This window comes from Pipistrellus kuhlii, unplaced genomic scaffold (genome assembly GCF_014108245.1).
Source record: "Pipistrellus kuhlii isolate mPipKuh1 unplaced genomic scaffold, mPipKuh1.p scaffold_m20_p_1, whole genome shotgun sequence".
NCBI classification, from domain to species: Eukaryota; Metazoa; Chordata; class Mammalia; order Chiroptera; family Vespertilionidae; genus Pipistrellus; species Pipistrellus kuhlii.
This window is the reverse complement of record NW_023425404.1, coordinates 35,181,044-35,205,127: the sequence shown is the minus strand read 5'-3', so window position 1 is coordinate 35,205,127 and position 24,084 is coordinate 35,181,044. Positions and strand designations below refer to the sequence as shown.

At 48.6% G+C, this 24,084-nt stretch overlaps 1 protein-coding gene across 4 annotated transcripts in view; it reads right to left on the bottom strand.

Annotated features, from left to right (window-relative positions):
* CA12 (carbonic anhydrase 12) overlaps positions 1 to 24,084 on the bottom strand; it is a 53,023-nt gene that overhangs the window by 13,825 nt on the left and 15,114 nt on the right. For all 4 annotated transcript variants that reach the window (XM_045581819.1, XM_036439711.2, XM_045581809.1 and 1 more), the window contains exons 3-5: positions 4,202 to 4,381; positions 3,247 to 3,389; positions 529 to 624 (exon numbers count right to left, since the gene is read on the bottom strand). In XM_045581819.1, the coding sequence (XP_045437775.1) occupies positions 529 to 624; positions 3,247 to 3,389; positions 4,202 to 4,381 (419 nt within the window). The remainder of the gene's footprint in view (positions 1 to 528; positions 625 to 3,246; positions 3,390 to 4,201; positions 4,382 to 24,084) is intronic.

The window sequence follows — 24,084 nt, the reverse complement described above, 5'->3', positions numbered from 1 at the left end:
GCATGTGGCTCGCGGGCCGCAGTTTGCCGACCACTGCATTAGGGGAAAATGATGCTGGGGAATCAGGAGATGTTCCCATTTTCTGGGATTAGGAAGGAACTCATTCCAGGGTCCCTAAGGATGGACCTTGGGTGCCTGGAGTTGTGTCAGGAGTTCAGGCACAGAACTAAATGATTCCTACTGCACCACCACCATCAGCACACACACACACACACACACACACACACACACACTCACACTCACATGTCCTGTCCAACTGGGCAATTCCATCCCTTATGCATTGGGGCCGGGGACTAGGGCTCATTTTCCCGTTGTCACAAAGGACACGCCCCTTTCTGCTGCTCAGCCACAGGATGTGCTGCCTCCAGGCCAAGAGAGAAGGAACTCTATGGGGAATACCCCCCCCCCCACACACACACACACACACCTGCTCTGGAGGCAAGACACCGGTATGCATGGAACCAAAGGCCCAGTCTGCTATCATCCCAGCTTCAAACTTCACTCAAAGCCCCTCTTAACCTCTCTTACCTCTATGAGAACAGCGAGGACGGCGAGGCCTTCTGACTTGTTGCTGGCGGTGCTGGCGTTGGGGTACAGGTCCGAGTTATAATGGACAATGTGCAGCTGCCGGGGGCGAGAAGCCGCTTATGAGGGGATGGGCGAGTCGTGGGAACTTCTGGCTTTTGCAAGAGACTGGAGTCCCATGGGGAGGACCGACCTCCCTCCTCCCCTCCAGGTAGATCACACCTCTCAGACCCTCCCTGCATGGCTCCTCAGTTTCCCTTTTCCCTCATTCCCCCTGCAAACTGCCAGGCCAGACTGTCCGTCTTACTCATTCATTGCATCCCTGTGTCTAACATCCTGCTTGCACAGTACCAGCTGCACAGTAATACTGAAGGAAGTATGAGTGAACCATCAAATGGGTTTCTATACCAGCCTGGTACTTGGGAACACTTCTCCCTTCTAATTTCCCTTACTTGTTCTGGAGCCCGGGGCAAAATGCCTCGAGTGTCTGGCCGCCATGCACTTGGTCTGGAAGCAGTGGGGGCCAGGGCAGTAAACCTCTAACTGTGCTAGTAACTTAATTGTAATTGTATCCTCAGTACAATTTTATCCCTCAGGTAGAGAAAACAACAGGTCTAATATTTGGTCTCAAGTGAAAACAAGTCTAGGTAAGCATTGAGACATTGTTGGGGCAAATTCTGACAACATTTATAACCTGGTTTTTAATCCTAAAGGTGGTGTCATTTGTTCTCCCAAAAAAACATATTAGTAAATATTGTAGATCTACAGGTTGACACGTGCATTTTTGTTGATTCTTTGCCACTTTTTCCATCTTATATGGTTATATTTAGAATTCAAGGATATTTTATTGAGAACAGCTCCATGTTCCCCACTTTTTAAGTGGCCCTTTCTAATTTTTAAAAATTACATCAAATTACTGCTTTTTTTTTTAATGTGGACCTCTATTCAGAATTTCTTGGAGGCTCCTAATTCATCATTTCCCCTTCTCACCCAATTTCCTCGAAGGATGCAGCCTCCAACGCCATCCTTGCCTGGCATTGCTTTGACAAACAGAACAGAATCCTATGGCTAAGACCCCGGAGGTCCTAGAGACTTATTTCTTTTTACCTATGACCCTTGAGCTTGTGGACACTGTGTTTAGACTAAATAGAGAGAAGGTTAAGACTAATACAAACAGAAGGGAAGCCCCTGCTGAGAGGATGGAGTTGTCTTACACACACTCCATCCAGAAGAACCTCCAACTCCCAAGGACCCTCCATAGAGAATCTGCCACTTTAGGGTTAACCTGGTGCATTTTTAAAAATAGATATTTTATTGATTTTCTTTAAAGGAAGGAAGAGAGAAAGAGAGTTAGAAACATTGATGAAAAAGAAACATCGATCAGCTGCCTCCTGCACACCTCCCACCAGGGATGTTCCCATAACCAAGGTATTGTACATGCCCTTGACTGGAATCAAACCCAGGACCCTTTAGTCCACAGGCCGATGCTCTATCCACTGAGCCAAACCAGTCAGGGCAACCTGGTGCATTTTCTCTGTTACTGACATCTATGGTCCATCTTCACCAGGCTCTTAGCCTGATGATGTGGCTTAATAGCAGAAAATACAATAACTAGAAGTATTTTTAAATGTCCAAGCCCTCCCGCCTACACCCTAACTCCTCTGTTCCCCATGGGAAAGTAGGAGCCTCCACACAGCAATTAGCCTGGAAGAACTCGCAGTTGTGGGGGTTCAGAGAGGGGCCTGGCCTGGAATATGGGCGCCTCCAGCAGTGCCATGCGACGGGGCCAGAATTACAGTCTTTCCACATTCGCAGCTCAACCTGTCATTAGCCTGAGGCATTAAGCAGCTCAGCAATTAAGAACAGAGAGCGGTTATGTCAGTGTTTACTGTGGGCTCCGCTGGCTGATCAGTTGAATTTACCTCCTCGTATTGCCCTGTAAACATCCAGAACACACCCTACGTTCAAGTCCATGGGAGCTCTGACAAAAAGCAACTCTCCCCTCTCCCACCATCGCACGTGCTGCGCCTCCTCCTGCCTTCCTCTGGCATTCTGGGTTAGTGCTTCAGGACTACGTAACACAAGGCTCTGTTGGCACCCCAAGCTGTCCTTGGTGAGTCTCTGGTTGCCATGACACCCTGCACGTTACGATGCCAGCCATCCCTTGGTTTGTGGCCAAGTAAAAGGGTAGCCCTGGACTTGGGTCCCAAGTTCCAAGCACAACCCATGTTCAGGGAAAGGAAAGACGGGACGGGACAGACCTGTGCCCACAACGTGGCATGTGGAGAAGACTGAGAAGTTGGGGAAGCCGTTAGCCCCGTGTAATTCAGCAGGGGGTGCATCAGCTAGACAAGCTGGTGGGTATGTGCCAACCGAAGAGCGATGTCTAGAAAACGGGCATACGTGTCCCGCTGTGCCCGCTGGGAGCACTGCCTTCTGAGCAGCATGGCTCAGTAAACGATGTAGAGACAAACTCAGCCTGTTTAGAAGAGAAAGAGGACTGGACACCACAGAGGAGCTGCAGGGTGGCCGGAGGAGTGCTCACAGGGCTGGGTGTGGCTGTGGAGAGCATGAAGGCAGAGCCCCCCACCCTCACCCCATCACTGATCTTACAGTCCCCACCCCCACCCCCGTGCTCTGGTCTTCTGCACACCAGCCCAGGGGAAGGATGCCAGGTCACCCACCCTGGGCAGCTCCCGCCAGCCCGGCCACCCCACTCACCTCGGCAGCGAAGTGCTTCCCGCCAACAGTGTGCTCGGAGCCGTGGGGGTCGTTCTGGTCCCCCCAGTGCAGGTGCAGCTGTGTGGCGCTGTAGCGAGATGGCAGCCCCTGGATGTGCATGCCCGGGGGCAGCGTCAGCTGCACTGTGGGGAGGGGAGAGGGGACCTTCAGAGTCAGGTAGACAGCACCTGCTCTGGTCCCCTACAGGGGCAGGTGGATGCAGCAAGGTGGAGACCCAAGAAACCCAGCCTGTGTGTCAGGAGCCTCTTTCCCTGAGAACATCCCTGTTTGACTAAAGCAATCCCAGCGGCAGCAGCACCTTCCTGGTTCCCCTTGGGAAATGGGAAATGATGGCGGAACACTGATACTAGACCAACAGGTGGATGCTTGTTCACATGTCCATGCATCGCACACCTGACCTTGAAGATAGAACCTTTAATGAACGCCTGCCAAGCTGTAGAATTCTATCACAGCAACATTAATAATTGCCATTTATGGAGCATCTACTGGATAACAGATCCCAACAATATACTTTCTCATCTTCATAGTACCCCCCTCCTCATATGCCCATTTTCCAGATGAAAGCTCAAGCCAGAATTCAGATCCAGGCTTGTCTGACTCCAAAGCCTGGGTGCAGGCCTGCAATGAACTGTTTGGCTCCTTGAGTTCATGATGCCCAAGAATTCACTCCCACGCCACAGCCAATGGCCAAAGGGACCCGGACCTGTCCCCTTTCCCACCCCAAGCCATGTGCTTCTTCTGACATGTGCTGCCCTGGCAGAAGGGGCTGAGCCCAGGACCCCCAGCACCCCTAAAGGGAGTGGTCTGGGCCCCTCTCCCTCGCCCACCTCCACCCCCGTGCCTCAGTGGAGCCCCCTCCCCGGCAGATGGACGAGGGCAGGCAGGCAGCTGAGGGAAGCTAGACACCTGCGGGTCTCTGGGGTCTCTCCCTCACCTGAGTGGCCATTGTTGGTCAGGGTTAATTGCTCGTTGGCAGACACGTTATAGCCCTGGAACTCGAGGGGCCCCAGGCTGGCATCGTACTGGAGGATGTCACTGTGCAGGTCGATTGGGGACTGCATCAGGCCCCCACAGGATGGGTAGTTCTTGGGCCAGCTCTTCTCCCCAGCAGGACCTGGAAGGAGAGATTCAAGCCCAAGTTTTAATCTGGTTTCCACTAACAACTTTTTTCTAACCTTGTAATTCTGCGTTCAATAGAATTACACCTTTTATCTTCTTACTCCCCAGAGGTCTATTCTCCGAGGCCCAGAGAGCTCAGTCTACAGAACTAGGTGCAGCTACTGCCCAGACCATTGCTGGTAGTGATGTGGGGAAAGGACTAGAGCAGCGGACAGGGTCGTGGGCCCACCAGCTCTGCTTTACTCTGTGGATTGTTCCTATTTTGATACAGCACATCCACTTCACATGAAGATCTGCTGACTTTCACCATCTATCTGTTGTGAGCAGGGCTCGCTCTGGGCCTTAGGGCTGCCAGGTTGCACACCAGCTGGAGCCCCTGCTGGCCCAAGCTTGCATTCTAGTGGGAAGAGTTAATGAATCGCTGGGACGCCCAGGTGAGAAAAATGGGTATGAGACTGACTACAGCGCCAGGTAGTCTTTGAGGCTAATGGATTTACAAGCATAATCTCCCTGAGAGGAAACCCTTGAGGACATTGGCACTTGATACCCACATCCAGGATAAATATAGAACCCAACCAGACAGGGATACTTTTCAAACATCAAGTAATTCAGGCCTGGAATCGCAGAGCAAAGTGCAAGGTTTACACTGAGAAAAAGTATGACAGTATTACAAACTAATTATTACAACCTCATTGACAAACTATCAGTGAGGAGGCAGACTTAAAATAAATCCTCCAGTGCACACTACTATCACCTGGTAGTATAGTCCTTCCTTTGGAAATAAAAATGAATAATCCCGCCCCCCGGTCAGATAAACCTTCTCACTCCCACAGGGAAAAGTCTTTAAAGAATGTAAAAGCTATGTTTAAAAGATTATCTCCATGGCAATCAAACAGATTTCAGGCTGAGGTTTCTCCAGAAGAGCAAATAATTGGCATGTCACGGCTTGTTAAAGTAGATGGTGGTGCCCTGTGGGCCCTCTCGGAGTTGGGAACCCAGCATTGCCTTGGGGGTCTATTCATCAGTGTTCAGCACAGAGAAGGGTGCTAACTAGAGCAGAGGAGGAAGGAGCAGCACTTCTTCTGGGGACCCTTCCACAGACAACAGCGTGAGTGTGTCCTGGCCCTCAGCATCCCGTTCCCTGCACTGCCGTCTCTAACCAGGAGACCTCTTCTGAGAGTGGGAGAGTCAGAAGCAAAGCTCGGTGCCCACATTCATTTAAAATGCCGCGAGGTGTTGGTGCTAGGTCTGGACAGACGCAGTAGAACCCTTCCAGAACCTTCCAGGCTGTCAACCTTTGCATGTATTGTACCTTTTCAGAAATGCTAGAGCTGGAAGGGACATCAGAATCTCCAGTCGAACTTTTCACTCGACACGTTTCCTCATGTGCACACATCAGTCAGAGTTCCCACTGAACTATGCTGTTTTTGTAGCCAAGGCCTCAAAGCTCTGGACTCAAGGCAACTCAACTGCACCAAGATGGTGGCTGGGGAGAGGCTGGAGGAACCAAAGCAATGGGGCAGACTGGGGAAGACAGTGATTCAGCTGAGGGCAAAACCAAGTTCTTCAGGGGCAGGAAAGAGCAGGGAGGAAGCAATCCTGAGGTGTCATCATGCAAACCCTAAGGGTCAGGAGGAGCTCATGGAGTGGGGGTGGACCCTCCAGAGTAAAGCCTTTTCTCTGCTCACTATACAACCTGGGCCCAAGGTCCAGGTGGCAGAAGCTGCCAGATGGGCATGAATGGAAATTCTCAGGAAGTAAAGAGGCCATGAGAGGACAGCTCCATGCACACGTGACTCAAACAAACCAGGTTAGAAGGACTTTCTCTCCCTAGAGCAGAGGTTTCATGAAGAGAGCGTTTTAGTGCTGACGGCCCCAGGGGCTCCTTAGAGACTAGGACACTTCATTTTCATCTCTGTGAACCCAGGTTGTGACGAGGCCCACACACATGACAGACATTTAGGAAACATTTTCCGAAGAATGAACGATCCCGGAGAACAGAGAGCTTGGGAAGAATTTTTCTCCTTTATTCTGTTCTATTAGGTCTAGTAATAATTAATGTTGTTTTCTAATACTTTTTAAAATCGAATTTATTTAAACAATACAACAAAATTTAATCATCAATATAGTTGCTGTTGTTTTCTACTACTTGTGCCCAACGCTCAGGAAGCATTTTAATCCCTCTGTTGTAAAATTCTTGTGATTTTGATGCAAAAAATTCGGTCAATGCATTTTTGAGGCATTCTTCATTATTAAATTTTTTTCCAAGAAGAAAGTTTTGCAAAGAACGAAACAAATGGTAATCGGAAGGGGCAATATCAGGAGAATATGCAGGTTGAGGGAGAACTTCCCATTCCAACTGGCGCAGTTTTTCAGCAGTGATTCTTGCAGTATACGGTCGTGCGTTATCGTGGTGAAGAATTACGCCCTTCCAATTAATCAGTGCGGGTTCTTTTTCTCTTAAAGCTTGGGCTAACCTTTCCAATTGGGCACTATACACTGCACTTGTAATGGTTTGGTTAGATGGTAAAAGTTCATAATGAAGAATTCTTTAAAATTCCACCAAATACACAGCATCACTTTTTTTGCATGCAAGTCAGGTTTTGGTGTGGCTGCGGAGCCTCATTTTTGTCCAACCATTGAGGCCGCCTTTTCAAATTAACATACAGCACCCATTCTTCATCTCCGGTAACAATTTGCTCTAAAAACGGCAAACGGTTTTGACGAGAGAGGAGCAAACTGCGAACTGTGACTCTTTGATTACGGTTGTTGTCGGTCAACTCATGAGGAACCCATTTTCCAAACTTTTGGACTTTGCCAAGTGCACGCAATTGATTGGAAATTGTTTCTTGTGAACAATTTAAAGTTGTCGCAAGCTCTTGTTGGGTAATTTGAGGATTTTGCACCAAAAGAGCTTGCATGAGGTATTTGGAGACAGGAAAGACCAAGGTTATAAAAGGCAGCAGTGGTGGCCAAACCTCCCAGAAAAGAGAGGCAGCTCTCTTGGACCAGGACAGTCGGAGAACCAGATTCCGGCACCAGCTGTCCCACCACCTCGGAGACCTCAAACCGGTGACATCCTTCCTAAGTCTCCTTTGCCCTGCATACAAATGGGAGGATTGGACAGCATGTTCCAACATCCCTCTGGCTCTCAAGCTCTGGATTTTTAAGATTACTAGAACTAAGCGCCTTCATCCTCTGAATCAGGCGAGTTTGAACGAGTTGGAAAGGGTTCTCATGCCACAGCAGCTCCTGGGCATGTGACAAGGAACTAACTAAGAGAATGAGGTTACAGGGCGCTGTTACTCAGGGCTGGCTGGATAGTGGGCAGCATCTGCATCAGGAACCTGCCCATGGTCTTGGCTGCCATTCACAGAGGGCACTTGTCCATGAGCGCCAGTCACTGGCCCTTAGATAAGAGGGCTACTCCTGTAGCTGCTGATGCTTTTTTATGTATAAAGTATTTATTTAAACAAACACACACATACACACACACACACACACACACACACACACACAATTGATTTCAGAGAGGAAGGAAGAGGGAGAGAGATAAAAACATCAATGATGAGAGAAAATCATTGATCACTGCTTCCTGCAGGCCCCACATTGAGGATTGAGCCTGCAATCCAGGGCATGTGCCCTGACCAAGAATTGAACTGTGACCTCCTGGTTCATAGGTCAACACTCAACCATTGAACCAGGCCAGTGGGGCTACTGAAACTTCTTTATTTATCGTTGTTGTTGTTGTTGTTATTTTAACGGTCTAGCTTCTTACAGCTCTACAACTCTACCATGTCAGCAAGGCAAGAATTGCCCCATTTTATAGATGAAAATTAGATGAACCCAATTTGCCCAAAGTTAGACTTTGGCCAAGTTACCCTGCCTGAGTCACAGGACAGACATGCCCTTTGTTTCAGCACTTTCCCAGGAGATTCTGCGCACCTGTCTCCTCCCTTCCTGCGCTCTTCTTGAAAACAAGAACCATGGCTCACTCATCCCACCTTGACTGCAATGCCTGGCACAGAGCAGGTCCTAGCGTGCTCACTGCAGGGCATTCTCATGCTAATTGAGTGCTTGTTTGTCCCCCAAGGAAGCACACGCCTACATTCATCTCCTAGCCTCCCACTCCCAGATATAATTTTTCCCCCCAAGTTCAAAATTTGCCCTTCTAGCTTTCTAGTTAACATGCATGACAATTTGGTCTGTCTGGGACTATCATTGAAAAAGAAACCTGGCCGCTGCTCTGTAGCCTGGGAGGTGTTCTAGGAAATATGGGTGTCATGGCGATTCCTGGGACCATCCCCCAGCTTGTGATGGCTGGAGTCCCCAACTCACACGACTGGGGATATTGTCAAAGCAGCCTCCATCTTTGTGGCTTGTGAGAAAGAGGTGCCATGTGGGTGGGCACAGGACAACTAGTATCAGCGTGTCCGTGGGAGGCTCCTTTCTGTCCCCAGGCTCTGCCTGGCAATGTGTGACCCACCTCCCCAGTAGCACCGGCCTCTTCACTGGCAGTTGAAGCTCAGGCTGTAATTTTCAACTCAGTCTCAGCTTTCACACTCATGCCTTGTGTCTGCTGCCAGAAGACTTTCCTGGGGACCAACTCTTCCAAAAGAAGCATTTATTTCCAGCTACCTAAAAATGTGGCTTTTCTCTCAAGGGTTGGCTTTGCCTCTTCGATTGGTTGGATTCCTCCCATGATCAAGATAAAGGAGATCATGTGTATCTCCCAGTTTGTTTCCACATAAAAGCAAGGCATTATTTCTTCCCAGTTCATGACTTGAACTGCTTTAGGCAAAACAGAAGAAGACCAAATTTCTGTTTTGAAATGTAACAAGAGATTAGCATGGCACAGTTTGAAATCTTGTGATTTCTGATTGGAAACAATCAGGCCCAGGGTATAAGACTTGCATTACCTGAGGCCCAGAATTTTTTCATGGAAAATTTTATATTGTACAACAGTAGGGAGGAGAGCACACCCTAAGCTTCAACAACTAACAATGGATAATCAATCTGGCTTCATCTATCCTATACCTACACTCCCCTGTTCTTGGATAATTGTGAAATGAATCCAAATATATGTCATTAATACATATTTCAGTATGTCTCTCCAAAACATAAGGACTCAAATATTATTAACACTCTTTTAAAAAATCAATTAATTCCTTAATGTTATCAAATCCAGACAAAATTTAAAAAGTTTTATTTTTCTCAAAATCTGTAATGATTTATTTATAAAATTCAGGATTCAAATAAGATCCACATATAGCAGCTAGTTGTTGTGTTATGACCTATATCTGAACCGAATGAAGCAATGTCTCATCAGAGAACAATTGGACCCACTTTTCCAAGACTCAAAATCTTAGAGCCAGGCTGACTCAGTCCATTCTTTGCCCTCATTTGATCCTGGAGTCAAGTTTCCATCACCACCACCACCTCCACTAAGTCCTGGAGTCAAGTTTCCATCACCTCCACCACCTTCGCCAGGTTCTGGAGTCAAGTTTCCATCACCTCCACCACCTTCGCCAGGTTCTGGAGTCAAGTTTCCATCACCACCACCACTTTCACAAGGTCTTGGAGTCAAGTTTCCATCACCTCCACCACCTCCAGTGGGTCCTGGTGTCATGTTTCCATCACCACCACCACCTCCACCAGGTTCTGAAGTCAAGTTTCCATCACCTCCACCACCTCCAGTGGGTCCTGGTGTCATGTTTCCATCACCACCACCACCTCCACCAGGTCCTGAAGTCAAGTTTCCATCACCTCCACCTTCTCCACCAGGTTTTAGAGTCAGGTTTTCATCACCTCCACCACCTCCACTAAGTCCTAGAGTCATGTTTCCATCACCACCACCTCCACCAGGTCCTGGAGTCAAGTTTTCATTATCTTCACTACCTCCATCAAGTCCTGGAGTCAGGTTTCCATCACCACCACGTCCTTCACCAGGTTTTGGAGTCAGGTTTCCATCACCACCACCTCCTTCACCAGGTTTTGGAGTCAGGTTTCCATCACCTCCACCAGCTCCACTAAGTCCTGGAGTCAAGTTTCCAACACCTCCACCTCCTCCACCAGGTCTTGGAGTCAAGTTTTCATCACCTTCACCACCTCCATCAGGTCCTGGAGTCAAGTTTTCATCACCTCTACCACCTCTACCCACTCTTTGAGTCAAGTTTTCATCACCACCACCACCTCCACCAAGTCCTAGTCAAGTTTCCATCACCTCCATACTCCAGGTTAGGCCCTCACCAGGTCACACTGCAATAGCTCCCTGCAGGGACCTTGCCTCAGTCTTTCCTGTGAGCTGCCAATTTCCTTTCTAATAACCTGGTTTAACCAGGTGCAGCCCCGCTTCTGTGGCCCTACTCCATCTCTCCACTCCCTTTCCTACAGCATGCCCTATCTCACCTCAATAAAACAAGGCAGAACCATAGCCGTCTGTCATTACCTAAAACCTGTCAGACATTCAAGACCTCCCCGGTCGGCCCCCATCCTCAGAACAAGCTGTGCTAACCAACCTTCCCAATTATTCTTGGGCTACAAATTTGAATGAAATGCTTTCTTCTTTCCTCTTCAGCTTTCCAAATCTTGTCCACTCCTCAAAGTCCAGCTCAAGTTCTGCCAAAGCTACTCTAGTGCTTATCTCTACCCTGAGCACCTTAGCCAGCCTCCGTTGGTACAGTGACTGGAATTGTCATTTAATCTGTTTCACCCAGGATTGCCATCTCCGGGAGAGCATAAACCTGTTCCAGACTAGAACTCCAAGTCTGCAAGCTTCAAAGACCTTTTGAAGACTGGAACTTTTGTCACATCTCTCCCCAAGTCTGAGCACATAGTGGCACTTACTAATGCTTAATGAATTGATTTAAAGGATTTCTGAAGCTCATTTCAGAAATCTAGCCGTAAAGAGATGAGAGAAGCGCGTGGGTGCATACATGCATATGCAATATAGGAAGATGAAGGCAACAGTAAAACTTTGATGTTTTAATGGAGAGATTTGAGCATATTTCCACAGAGAAGCAACGTAGAGAAGGGCGTAGAGACGGAAGGTGGACCAGGAGAGAGAAGCTCATTAATGGAGTGTGGCTCTGAGCAGATAGTAGGGGCTAGATCCAGCCAGCAGAGGTAGAAATTAACTCTGGGCTGAGGGAGGCACTCAGCTAATGTTTGCAGAATGGATCAGGCCAGAACACGGAAGCCTGCATGGAGAGGAAACCCTGAAAGTGAAAACCCATCAGAAATCCAGGAACTCAGCAGGCCTGCAAAGGTGATTAGAAGGCAAGGAGTCCAGCAGGGGAGTGGGTTAATGATTGATGGACAAGGTCTTATGATTTTATTATAAACAAGCAGAAGCCAAGGAACCAAACTGGTCTTGAAGCTTTTCCCCCAATAATGCTACAAATGAGTCGGAGCAAGGACAGTGAGCACAGGCTAGAGGGTCAGGGTCACTTATTACTGAGAAAGCTTTGAGCAGGACTGCCACTGCAGGCCCATCAGTCTTCCTGGGACTTTGTGTTACTGACCAATACAAATGGAAACGTTTCCTAAAGGTGCTTTAATCCATACTTTATATCAACCTTTTTCTTATTTCAGTTTTTGTTTGGGTCAGCTGGAGAGTGAGGACAGGGACTGGGATTGGGTAAAGTCCTGCCATACCACTCGTGGTATCATTTCCGGTTTAGCCATGGCAGTGGGGGCCAGTCTCACAGGCTGAAGGTGAGAAGACGTATACCACAAGCCCGGAGCTATCAGCTTAACTCTGAGAGTCCTTGGGAAGTCCTTCTCCACCTGGCAGTATCTAGAGTCCGTTCTCCCCTACTCCTCCCCCCAAAGTCCATCTGCAATATTGTTGGGGTGGAGGGAGAGCAGAGGTCCAGGGAGTGGGTAGAGAACAGGGGACTCTATGGTAGGTTCTTTCTGGAGGGAAGGCATTATATATATATATTTGAGAGAGGGGAGAGAGATAGAAACATCAATGATGAGAGAGAATTATTGATGGGCTGCCTCCAGCACACCACACACTGGGCATCAACCTGGGCATGTGCTCTGACCAGGAATCGAACCTCAACCTCCTAGTCGATGTTCAACCACTGAGCCCCATCAGCCGGGCTGGAGGGAAGGCTTTTATGGGGAGGAGCGTGGGGTTTGCAGGCTGCCAAAGGCAAATGGGTGGCAGCTGTTTGCTTCTGCTCCTCCATCCCTGCCACCTTCTTTGAGCGTGTCCATTGTGGAGATGCTCTGCTGCCCACCTCTCTCCTAGAGAGCCCTTTGCATCTTTCTTTCCTCGCAGCACTACACTTACCAAATCATATTTTATATCTTTCTACTCCAGTAGACCAGTGGCTCTCAAAGTGTAGTCCCTGGACAAGCACTGTCATCATCACCATCACCCTTGGGGAACTTGTTTGAAATGCAGATTGTTGGGCCCCACCCCAGACCCGTGAATCAGACACTCTGCAGGGCACCAGGCATCTGCCATTGAACAAGCCCACCGGGTGATTCTGACGCTGGATGAACCACTGCACGAGGCTCTCAGCTCATTCATTCTTGTATCCCTGACTCCTACACAGAGCCCGGCACACTGAAGGGTTCAATAAATTGTTTTTGAAACAACAACGAACCACTAATAAGTTAGACAGGTTTCTTCAGTGGTAACTGAAGAATGAAACCTAGTCTGGCCCACATCACCATATTCCCTTTGCTCTTCTCTGACTCATTCACGAAGAAATCGTGGTTGAGGTGGCAATGCTAAGTCCACAGGGAGCCAGACCTCATGCTCTGTGCTCTTTAAAAAGACTATGGCCCTTTTGACTAAGTGGAGCATAACTTGCTTTTCTAAACCCATTTTTTTGGCTCTTGTCATTAATCATTTTTATTGTGGTAAAATATAAATAACAGTATTGACTATTTTAATTGTTTATAAGTGAATTCAATGGCATTACGTACATTCATGCTGTTGTGCAATTAGCACCAATATCCACTTGCAGAACTTTTCCCATCATCCCAAACACATATTCCTGGGGGTACATCCACTGTGAAAAAGTTTGGTGGTTCCTTAAAAAGTTACAACGTACACTTATCACAAGATTCAGCAATTCTACTAGGCATAGACTCAAATAATTGAAAGCAGGGGACTCAAACAGATAGCAGCTATACATTAATATTCACAGCAGAATTATTCATCATAGCCAAAAGGTGGAAATTACCCATCAACACCTAAGTGCCATCAACATGTGAGTAGATAAACAAAATGTGGCATACGCATACAATGGAATATTATTCAGCCATAAAAAGGCTCATCTCAGTTTAATGTACAAGTTCTTTTCTAAGTATCTAACCCATTATTATAGAAGAGAGTCCAGGAAAGTCTCTATGTATTCACAGCACAGAACCAAACTTATGCCCATGCTCAGGAAACGCTCATTGGCTGAGTAAAACTTTCTGTAATTCACTAGGTCTAGACTCTAGACTAGGGGTGTCGAACTCAATCAGAGAAGGGGCCAAAATCTAAAATCCAGCCTAAATCGCGGGCCGAATGGTTTACTGAACAGTCATAAACTGTCATTGTGATGGAAACGCAGCGGAGTGCAGTGATGACAGCGGGGTGCGGGCCACATTGCAAGGCCTGGCGGGATGGATTTGGCCCGCGGGCCTTGTGTTTGACACATGTGCTCTAGACTCTGAAGAGAGGTTGTCAAGCTTGAGTGTGCATCAGAGTCCCCTGGGTGGCTTGTTAAAACACTGATTGCTGGGCCCCACCCTCCGAGTGCCTGACCGAGCAGGTTTGGGCTGGAGCCCCAGAATCTGCATTTCTAACAGGTTCCCAGGGGCTGTTGCCAGCCTGTGGACCACACTTTCAGACCCCTGGGTCTAGAGCAGCATTTCTCAACCCTGGATGCACACTGGAATCTCCCAAAACTCCGAACTTTGCCCTGGGCCCAGACCCTGAGATCTGGTTTAATTGGTCCCAGGTGGAGCTCAAATATAGAGGCTTTATTTATTAAAGAGCTGCCAGGTGAGTCTCACGTGCAGCCACGGTGAAGAGCTCCGGTGAAAAGCAGGTTCCGGCTTGGTGAAGCCAGGGTGCTGTACTCTCCAGTGTCAGGTAAGGTTGCTTTTTAAAAAAAAATTAAAAAAAAATTATAGTTTACCCTTGAATAACTGAGGAATTAGGGGCATTGACACCTCCTGGGCTCCCCTGTGCAGTTGAAATCCTTGTATAACTTTTAACCCCCTAGAATAGGGGTGTCGAACTCAATCAGAGAAGGGGCCAAAATCTAAAATCCAGCCTAAATCGCGGGCCGAATGGTTTACTGAACAGTCATAAACTGTCATTGTGATGGAAACGCAGCGGAGTGCAGTGATGACAGCGCGGTGCGGGCCACATTGCAAGGCGGGACGGATTTGGCCCGCGGGCCTTGTGTTTGACACATGTGCCCTAGAACCTCATCGTCCCTGGGGTTCCTCAGGGACACCCCTCCCCCACACCAAAATCCCAGATGTTCAGGCCCCTCATATAAAACAGCGTGGCACAGTGCGTTCTGCTGGCCGTCCACTTCCCTGGATTCCCAGCCCGGGGTGGAAAATACTGCTTTTGAAGTCAGATTCAACCAACCATATGTATTTTTTTAATATTTTATTTTATCCATAATCATTAACCCCTCTATACCCTCATCCACTTCCACCCACCCCTCCCCCATCACCCGAAATCACCATACTGCTGTCCATGTCCATGAGTTCACTTTTTTCATTTTTGCTCAATCCCTACACACACACACATACACACACACACACACCAGAGCTGTCTGCCTGATCTCTATCAGTCTGTCTCTATTTTGCTTGGTAATTCATTTTGCTCATTAAACTCCACATATGAGTGAAATCATATGGTGAACCCACTATATATTCAGCCCTATGTTTATTTACTGGAAAAAACACACTCACATATAAGAGGGTCTGTGCAGTTCAATCCCGTGTTGTTCAAGGGTCAACTGTAATTCATTTTTATTGTAGTAAAATTATGTACATTTTAATGGACATATACATATATCTAAAGTTACCATTAGTGGTATTCACAGGGTTGTGCAACCATCACCACTGTTTAGCTTGGAACATTTTCATCACCCAAAGGAAACCCCATAGCCATTAAGCAGTCGCTCTCCATTTCCCCTCCGCCCCCAGCCCCTGGCAACTGCAAAGCAACTCCCTTCCTCTCTGAGGGTCTGCCTGCTCTGGATATGTCATTTAGAAGAAGTTATACAATTTGCATCTGGCTTCTTTCACATTGTTTCCAAGGTTCACCCAGGTGGTAGCATTTGTTGGTATTTCATTCCTTTCTAGAGCTGGGTCATATCCCATCGAATGGCTATTTGTTGCTTTTGTTGTAGTTTAAATATTTAACTCTGTACAACAGGTGGACTGAGGCTGAGCACTGGTGTTCTCCTGTGTGGGTTTTAGGAAACGAGCTGTGACTGGAGCTGGCAGAGAGGAAGACGGAGGGACTACATCCTCTTCCTGGAAATGGGAGTCCAGGGGTCAACGAGGGTGTTACTTGTAACAGGCTTCTAAATGAAAAGGGGAACTTCAAATAATTCTATATAATAAAGAGCTAATATGCTAATTAGGACGAACAGCAGAACGACTGTCCGGACATCCTTCCAGACGACTGTCCAGACAAAGCCAGGGTGCAGGGGTGGCTGAGGCTAAGGGGCTGCGAGGGAAGCCCGGGTCCCGGGTGCCAGAGGGAAGCCAGTGCTGGCAGCTGGGAGAAGAAAGGGCTACTCTCGCATGAATTTCGTGCCTTGGGCCTCTATTAATAGAGGGCATATTCTGTACAACACAATGGAGTAATGTTCCCTGGCACTAAAGGAACTGGGTGGGAGAGCAAATACTGTGAGCAGAGGCTGCCCCGTGACAGGCTCCTTCCTGGGCAGAGAGAGATTTGAAATCGTCACAGGTGCTTTTAGTCACTGGCGTAGCTGTCTCCCCCATCCACCTCTGGGCCCTTCTCCTTAGCATGGGGAGGGGGAGGGACTGCTGTGTGCGCCGCTGTGACTGGCTTTGGCAGTCACACAGCACTCAGGGATGATCCTGGACAGCTAAGATGACCGTGGTCCTGAACAAAGTATTTAGCTGTGGACTTCTGCTAGGACCCCTTTCTCCACTCTGACTTCTCCCCTCCTCTTCCCAGCCATGCATCTTCTCATTCGGAGCTCACAGTCTGGGACTCTGACCTCCCAGCCTACATCCCTTGGCCATAGTACCTTCTCATCCCACTCCCCACCTCATTTCTGAAACCTTTCCCAGTTTCTGGCGACATGGCTTTGTCAGTTGTTCTACCATTTCTTCTGCCTCTTCTGAGCTCTATGTAGCTCCCTGCCCCCTCATGTCAGCTGTCCCTGAGGTTTTGTCCTTGGCTCTTCTCCTCTCACACGCACTCCCCTGGAATAATCCCTTCCCCCGCCTGCCCAGGTCCCCCCCTCCTCCCCGAGCTCTAGACCAGTTAGATGCCTCCTGGATGCCCCCGTTGGGTGCTCTGTGGGTTCCTGAAATCAGACATGCTGGAGCGGAAGGCAGACAGACAAACAAATAATTTTTAAAAAATAACCAAACTTGCTTGGCTGGTGTGGCTCAATGGTTGAGTGCCAACCTATGAACCAGGAGGTCAAGGTTCAATTCCCTGTCAGGGCATATGCTCGGGTTGGGGGCTCAATCTCCAGTGTGGGGCATGTAGGAGGCAGCTGATCAATGACTTCCATCATTGGTGTTTCTATTGCTTTCTCCTTCTCCCTTCCCCTCTAAAATCAATAAAAATGTATTTTAAAAAATTAGATGAGCAAACTCACCATCTTTTCCCCGCGCACACTCCTCCCTCCAAAATCTCCTCTACCTCTTCCACCATTCTCTGTGTCAGCTGATGGTACTCCCCCCCCACCCCCCACCCCCCCCCCCCCGCCACACCCAAAGCCTGGAATCCAATCAAGACCTCTTTTCTTCTCCTTGGGCCTTCACTTCCAGGCACAGAAATATGACAGTTTTACTCTTACAGGTATCTTTTCAAAAACACTTTTCATTTCAGAACATTTTAAATACACAGAACATTTAGAAGAATAGCACAATGAAGTCTTATTACTCTTCGCCTGGAATTACTAGTTGTTAACACTTTGCTACCCCTGCTGTGTTACCCTCTCTCTATATACGTACATACACATGCTATACTGTCATTGTTTCTGAACCAGCTGAGAGAAAGTCACAGACAGCATGTCTTGTCATACTTAAATACCTGAGTGTCTATCTCCTGAGAACAAGGACATTTTCTTACATAATCACAATATTTATCAAAATCAGGAAATTGAACAATACTGTCATAAGCCATCAATGTTCAAATTTTTACACCCAGTATCAAAGGATCTCCCCCACAGATTACCTATTCTTTATAAAGCAGAAAATGGTGGTATTAAAGTGGAGAAAGTCAGACATCGAAATCATCACCAATAATGGGACAAGTGGCATCAAGTTCCTCTTGAGGAAATGCATGGTGAAGGACACATTATTTCTGTGGGATTCATGCCAAAACCTACAACCTGAATCTCATGAGAGACTATTTGAGGAAGCCAAGCTGAGGGACATTCTATAAGATACCTGGTCTGTATGCTTCAGAAATGTCAAGGGCATGGGAGATCCAAAGAGATAACCAAATAAATGCAAAAGGCTATCTGGATTGACTCCTGGGGAAAAAAAAAAAAAGAAAAAAAAGAAAAAAAAAAGAAAGAAAGAAAGAAAGAAAGAAAAGAAAAAGAATGCTATCAAGGACCATTTAGACTTTAACACACACACACACACACACACACACACACACAAAAAAAAAAAAAAAAAAAAAAAAAAAAAAAAAAAAAAAACTGCCTCCATCTGTCCTTCCCGGCACAGCTCTTGTTCAGACCCATGGCTCCATATCTACACCCCTTAAGAGTCATGTTTCTCCAGCTTACCTCAAGCCCTCTGCTCTCCACACTAGCACACCAAATCCAGACGTTTCATTACTGAGCGTTCTTCAGATTAATCGCAAGGTCTGTCTGCAATTGAGCTTCCAAGACCCCCATGATTCCACCCACTTTCCGCCTGTCAAACACTGGGTAGGGGATGGGGGGGGATCTAAGACCTTACCCTGACTAACCAGCGAGCCTGCCAGTTTCATGGATGCTGGCAAAGACACAAGACCCCGGAGTCAGAGACAGAGGACAGTTTAATGTAGTAAATTCTCAATGTCATTGACATTAGGTTCTGCAACTTAAAGCAAAACAACATAGAACAAAATCAATGTTACCATGGGCTAATTGCTATAAACAAGAGTGAGGTTCAATCTTGCAGCACCTTCAATGTTATAACAGAACAACTTTGAACAAAATGAAGTTATTCGAGGGTCTGCTGGCCTCACAGCAGTGACAGAGTGACATCTGTGCCGGTTTCCCAAGCCCTGGTCTCACAGAGGGACGGAATGAGGGCCAGAGGACTGCACATGCTGACTCCTCTGCCTATGGCCAGCCGGCCAGGGGACTCAGAGTTTAGGAAACCCTAAGCTTTTAAAGGGGGCAATTAGCAAGCCTGCCCCACCTCTGATCCCAAGGGAGACACTATCTTTATTTAACTGGATAGGAAACACATCTGCTCTCCGCCCTGCCAGGAGGCACACTCTCTCTATCTTATAAGACCATTTGCTACATACACATCCTTGGAAAGATAGTCTGTAACAGAAGACTCCAGCGCCTCCGCTCACACAGGATGAAACGGGACACCCAGGGAGAACTATCTGCCAACACTCCGCAAACACCCGGCTGTTGCCGCCCTGATTCTCTAACGGTGCCCTCTGCTCTCTCTCGCCAGCGTTCTGGACTTCTGTTGCCCGACTTCCCATCCCTATAACGCACACACAGGAACACACACACTCTCCTTGCCCGATAGCTACCTTTGCCCCCACATTGAGACGGTTTGTCCCCCGTGTCCCTAGAACCAGTGCACATTAGCAGAGCACTTAATTTGCTCCGTTGTGATTTCTCGTTTATACGCCTGCTAGCCCCTCAGCCATCAACCCACTGAAGGCAAGTGCTGTGTTGTCTTGTTGATCCCCACTGGCCAGCCCACAAAGGGCATCATTAGGACTAGCCCACAGAAAAGTGAATCCGTGAATAAGCTGGTATTTTAAAGCTCTCCAGCAGTTTCTTCCTGTCACTTGGGATGGATGTAAAAACTGATGCACCTGGGGAACTGGCCTGGAGTCGGGGGCAGGGCGTGCTGGGGTTCCTAAGCATTTCCGACATCCTGGGGGAGGGACCAGAAGTTGTCCTTGGGGAGGTGCTACCCGTGCTGCAGGAAGGAGCCCTTAGATCAGCCTTCTCAGGGAGGCAACTGCCCGGGGATTCTGCAAAAGCACAGCCCCAGCCGTAGCGAGCCACATACTGGTGCTGCGGGCTGAGGTGCTGGGTGTTTTGTTTAGCCCTCCAGTGGTGCAAACTGGGGCATCTTTCACAGTCTGTGCCCTTACAGGGAGTGTTGTCTTTCTGACTAAGGATTTCATTGTCCCGGACGGGAAGGCTGTTGCCCCCGTGATACTTCAGAGTAAGCCGGTGGTTCTCCAGGGGAGTGATTTTGTCCCTTGGGACATTTGGCACTGTCTGCAGACGTTTTTTTTTTGTTTGTTTGTTTTTTTGCTACTGGCATCTGATGGGCAATGGTGAGGGATGCTGCTAGACATCCTACTATGCCCAGGACAGTCCCTCACAACAAAGAATTATCCTGCCAGAATGCCAACTGTGTTATACATAGGCCGAGAAGCCCTGGTCTAGATTATTGTGACTGCATCGTCTGGACCACAAGGAAGGCCGGGCCAGATCACACGTTGGGGAGGAGGTTCTTTTTAAAGGAATCGTGTCCTCTCTGTCAGCCATCCCGGGGCAGGCCGAGGCCTGGCCTCAGGGAAGAAGAAACAACATCACAAGGACTCCAGGCCAGCAGAGCAAGGCTGGTGCCTACAGCATGGTGGCAGGGGACCCCTGGCAAAAGGGATGGCATTGCCCTCGGGGAGTACTGATGACACAGGGATCTGTTCTGGCTGTTCCTTTCAGGCTGTAATTGCCTTCTGTCATTCCAGGACCTCCATCCAATCCAAAGCCTGGTGAGTTGCCAGGCTTTTCTAACTTACCGTTTAATGAGCACTTACTATGTGCCATGCATCCAGAGGTGAGCTAGCATTTTTTGCAGAAGGCCAGCCAGTAAAGATTTTAGGCTCTGGGGGCTGTACACTCTGTGGCCACCACCCAGCTCTGCTGTTGCAACGTAAAAACTGCCACAGAGAATGTGTGAACGATGAGCATAGCTGTGTTTAAAGAAAACTTAATTTAATCTGCATTCCAACCAAAATATTCCCTCATTTTCCCTTATGGAGAGAAAACTTGCTTTTTGATGGTTCTTCTCACGCCTGTAGACCATCATCCAGGCCGCTGCCTTGCCAGAGAGGCATAAAGTGCAGGGGGAAGGTCAGGGAGTACCGTGGGAAGGTCAGGGAGTACTGTGGGAAGGTCAGGGAGTACCGTGGGAAGGTCACGGAGTACCGTGGGAAGGTCACGAGAGGCAGTGGGAAGGGGCCTCTGCAGCCCTCTCACCAAACTGCCCCTCACAGCACTGTCACCTACTAGCCGTGTGACCTGGAACACAGTTCTGAGGTGCCCTGAGCTTCACTTACAGTGTTTCCCAAACGTTTGACGTGTGTGTACCCCTTCTATAATTTTTGTCACACTGAGTACCCCTCATACTCATGAGAACGTAGAATTAGGTGCAGCTAAGCACGGTGCAGTGTATATCCCCACCAAACTCCGGTGCAATGCGTACCCCCACCAAACTCTTCCCGTACCCCTGGGGGTACGCGTACCACACTTTTGGAAACACTGAAACAACAATGCAAGTGCCAGCACACACACTCCCCCCCCTGCCCGGGCTGGCGTGAGGGGGAGGAAATGTGGTCGCAGGAGGTCAGCGTCCAGATGGGACAGACTCCCTCGCCATGCCAGTCCCAGGCCTTTCTGAACTAAACAGCTTCCACTCTTCTTTTTTTAGAGAGAACTTGCTCCAGACTTTTAGAATAAGTTTCCCGACCACCTCACAGGCGCCCTGTGTCTCCCTTTACTTTTAATGAGAAATGCATGGTGCTGTGGCCCTTTGTTTCCTCCTGGCCTCCCCTCTGAAACCCTCCCATCCCAGATCCAGCGCCACCTTCTCCCCGGAGCTCTCTCGCACTCCCAGAGCCAAAAATAGAGGAATAGGCCGTTTTTTCCTCACCCACGCCAACGAGTGTCTCCCCAGCCAGCCTCTGCAGCCAGGCTCCGTCTTGCCGTGTGCTGTGCGTACGTGCTATTTGCTCACCACATGCTACCTCCTGCCCTGCAGCCCAGCCCACACTCTGATCCGCTTTTCTGGCACGCTTCTCCGCGTATGTGTCCCCGACTCCCCATCCTCCCTTCTAACACGGATCCTTCCTGTTTGAATCACCACCACCACCCCCCCCACCCCCCCCAGCAGCCCATCCTCTTCCCAAGAATCTGGAAGGGGACTGATTCAGGATCGTCCCCACAGGAATCCGACCTCTCTCCCAGCTGTGCAGCGACAGTAACGAACAGTGGATTCTTTTTTTTTTTTTTTCCTTTTTTTTTTCTCTCCTAGCAACCACACTGGTCTTTGATCCACATTCTCACGGATGTGTCACGAGGTACCATATCAAATATTTATGTCAAGAGGTATTAAGTCCATTGTGTTTTCTTTCACCACTAAGCCTCTTATCCTGCTGTGGGGAAGAAAAGCAAGTTTTGGCAGAATTTATTTCTGGCAAATTATATTATTTACTTTAAAAAAAAAATTCACTGCAACCCTGGCCTGGTGGCTCTGTTTGGTCCTGTACACCCGAAGGCTTTGGGTTTGATTCCTGATCAGGGCATAGACCTAGGCTGCAGGTTTAATCCCTGATTGGAGCACATACTGGAGGCAACCAGTCAATATTTCTCTCTCTCTCTCTCTCTCTCTCTCTCTCTCTCTCTCTCTCTCTCTCCCTCCCTCTCTCTCTCCCTCCCTCCCTCCCTCCTTTCTTTCTTTCCTCCCTCCCTCCCTCCCTCTCTCCCTTTCTCTCTCTCTGATGAATAAAAATATATCCTCAGGTGAGAATTTACAAAAACTGCTGCATTCTTCAGTGGCTTTTGGACAGCCTGGTGACTGTAGTGTAGGGCACACAGTGGCTGGCATAGCACAAACATTCTCCAAAGGACCAGGAAAGCGTGTGAGACGGGAGCCAGGAGACAGTTCTGGTCCCGGCTCGGCTCCTTGTGCTCTCTTTGGGCCGACTGCCTCAGTGGTAAGTGGGGATGGGGCTTGGCCACATCAGCACTGCCCCCGCCCCCCCTGCCCGGGGCCCCATCTAGGCAATGGTGTCAGTCTTATTGATACTTTGGAATACTTCACCCGAAGCCCAACAGAGCCAGGCACTCATCCTCAGCCAGGCTGCACTGGCCAATCACACCATTCGGTTGAATTGTACCAACAGGTCTGATCCCCCTCACCCCTCCCTTTGTTCAGGTCCCTAGCCCTTCTCCCACATCCCTCTGGTCTCCCTTCCTCCGGTGTCTCACACTCATCCACTCCCCACCTGCAGCCAGAATGGTCCTTCTAAAGTGCTTACCTGATCACCTCACTTTTCTACTTGGGATGCTCCTGCCATCCCCTGCTGCCCCCAGAGTGAGGTCCCAACTCCTCAGCTTCATGAGCTCCTCCCACTCTGCCCCTTCCCGCCTCCCCAGCCCCTTCCCTCCTCAGTGAGGTCCTTGTCAGTCCCAGAATGTGCCAGCCTAGGTGACCTTTGCCCTCGTGCCCTTTCATCTCTTCCCTGTTTGCCTTGCTAGCGCACATGTGTCCTCCAGTTTGGAGGACTCAGCTTGGACATCACCTCCAGCAGGAAGCCTTCTTTAGTTCTTTCCCAAAACCATGAGGTGAGGTCTCTCCCGTGCTTCATCTCTCTGTATCATAAGGCCTGTCTAAGGTATTTTCTCTCACCAGAGTCTCAGGCCCATAACGATAGGCACCGTACCTTATTATTTATCATCCCTTCGGATCTGTCCAACACTTGGCATTTTAGTATTTACTCAATAAATAACTGTGGAATGAATGTGAACCAGTTATCTTGGGATTAATTTGTACATGAAATTGTTAAAACAAATCTTTTAAACAATGGCACCCATGAAGGAGATGGCAGAATAAAAGAGGGATAAAAATGTAGGGTGCCACTTCTGGAAGAAAAAAAAAATCCTGAAATCTATTTGTCAGAACATTTTGGCTCAGGATCAGGAAAAATGCCTGTAGACTAGAAGGGCACCAGAAGGGAGAGCCTTTAGATTTGCAGGTCCTAGGAGAAGAGACAGTTACTCAAGTTGGAGCCACCAATTTGCCTCTGGGCTCCTGAGCTTCCTGGTGGCCAAAGCCAAAAGGGACAACAGTTGTTTGCCCGACTGCCTCAGACCTGCTACAAAACCTCTTTGTTCTGCAACCTTCAGAGTCACCTCGTCTCCTTTCTCCACGTCGCAGCACTCCTCAGAAGACAGGGCACAAAGGGGGACCACCTTCTGAAGGCACCGGGCGCCATTTGCCTATGTCAGTGGCCGGCAAACT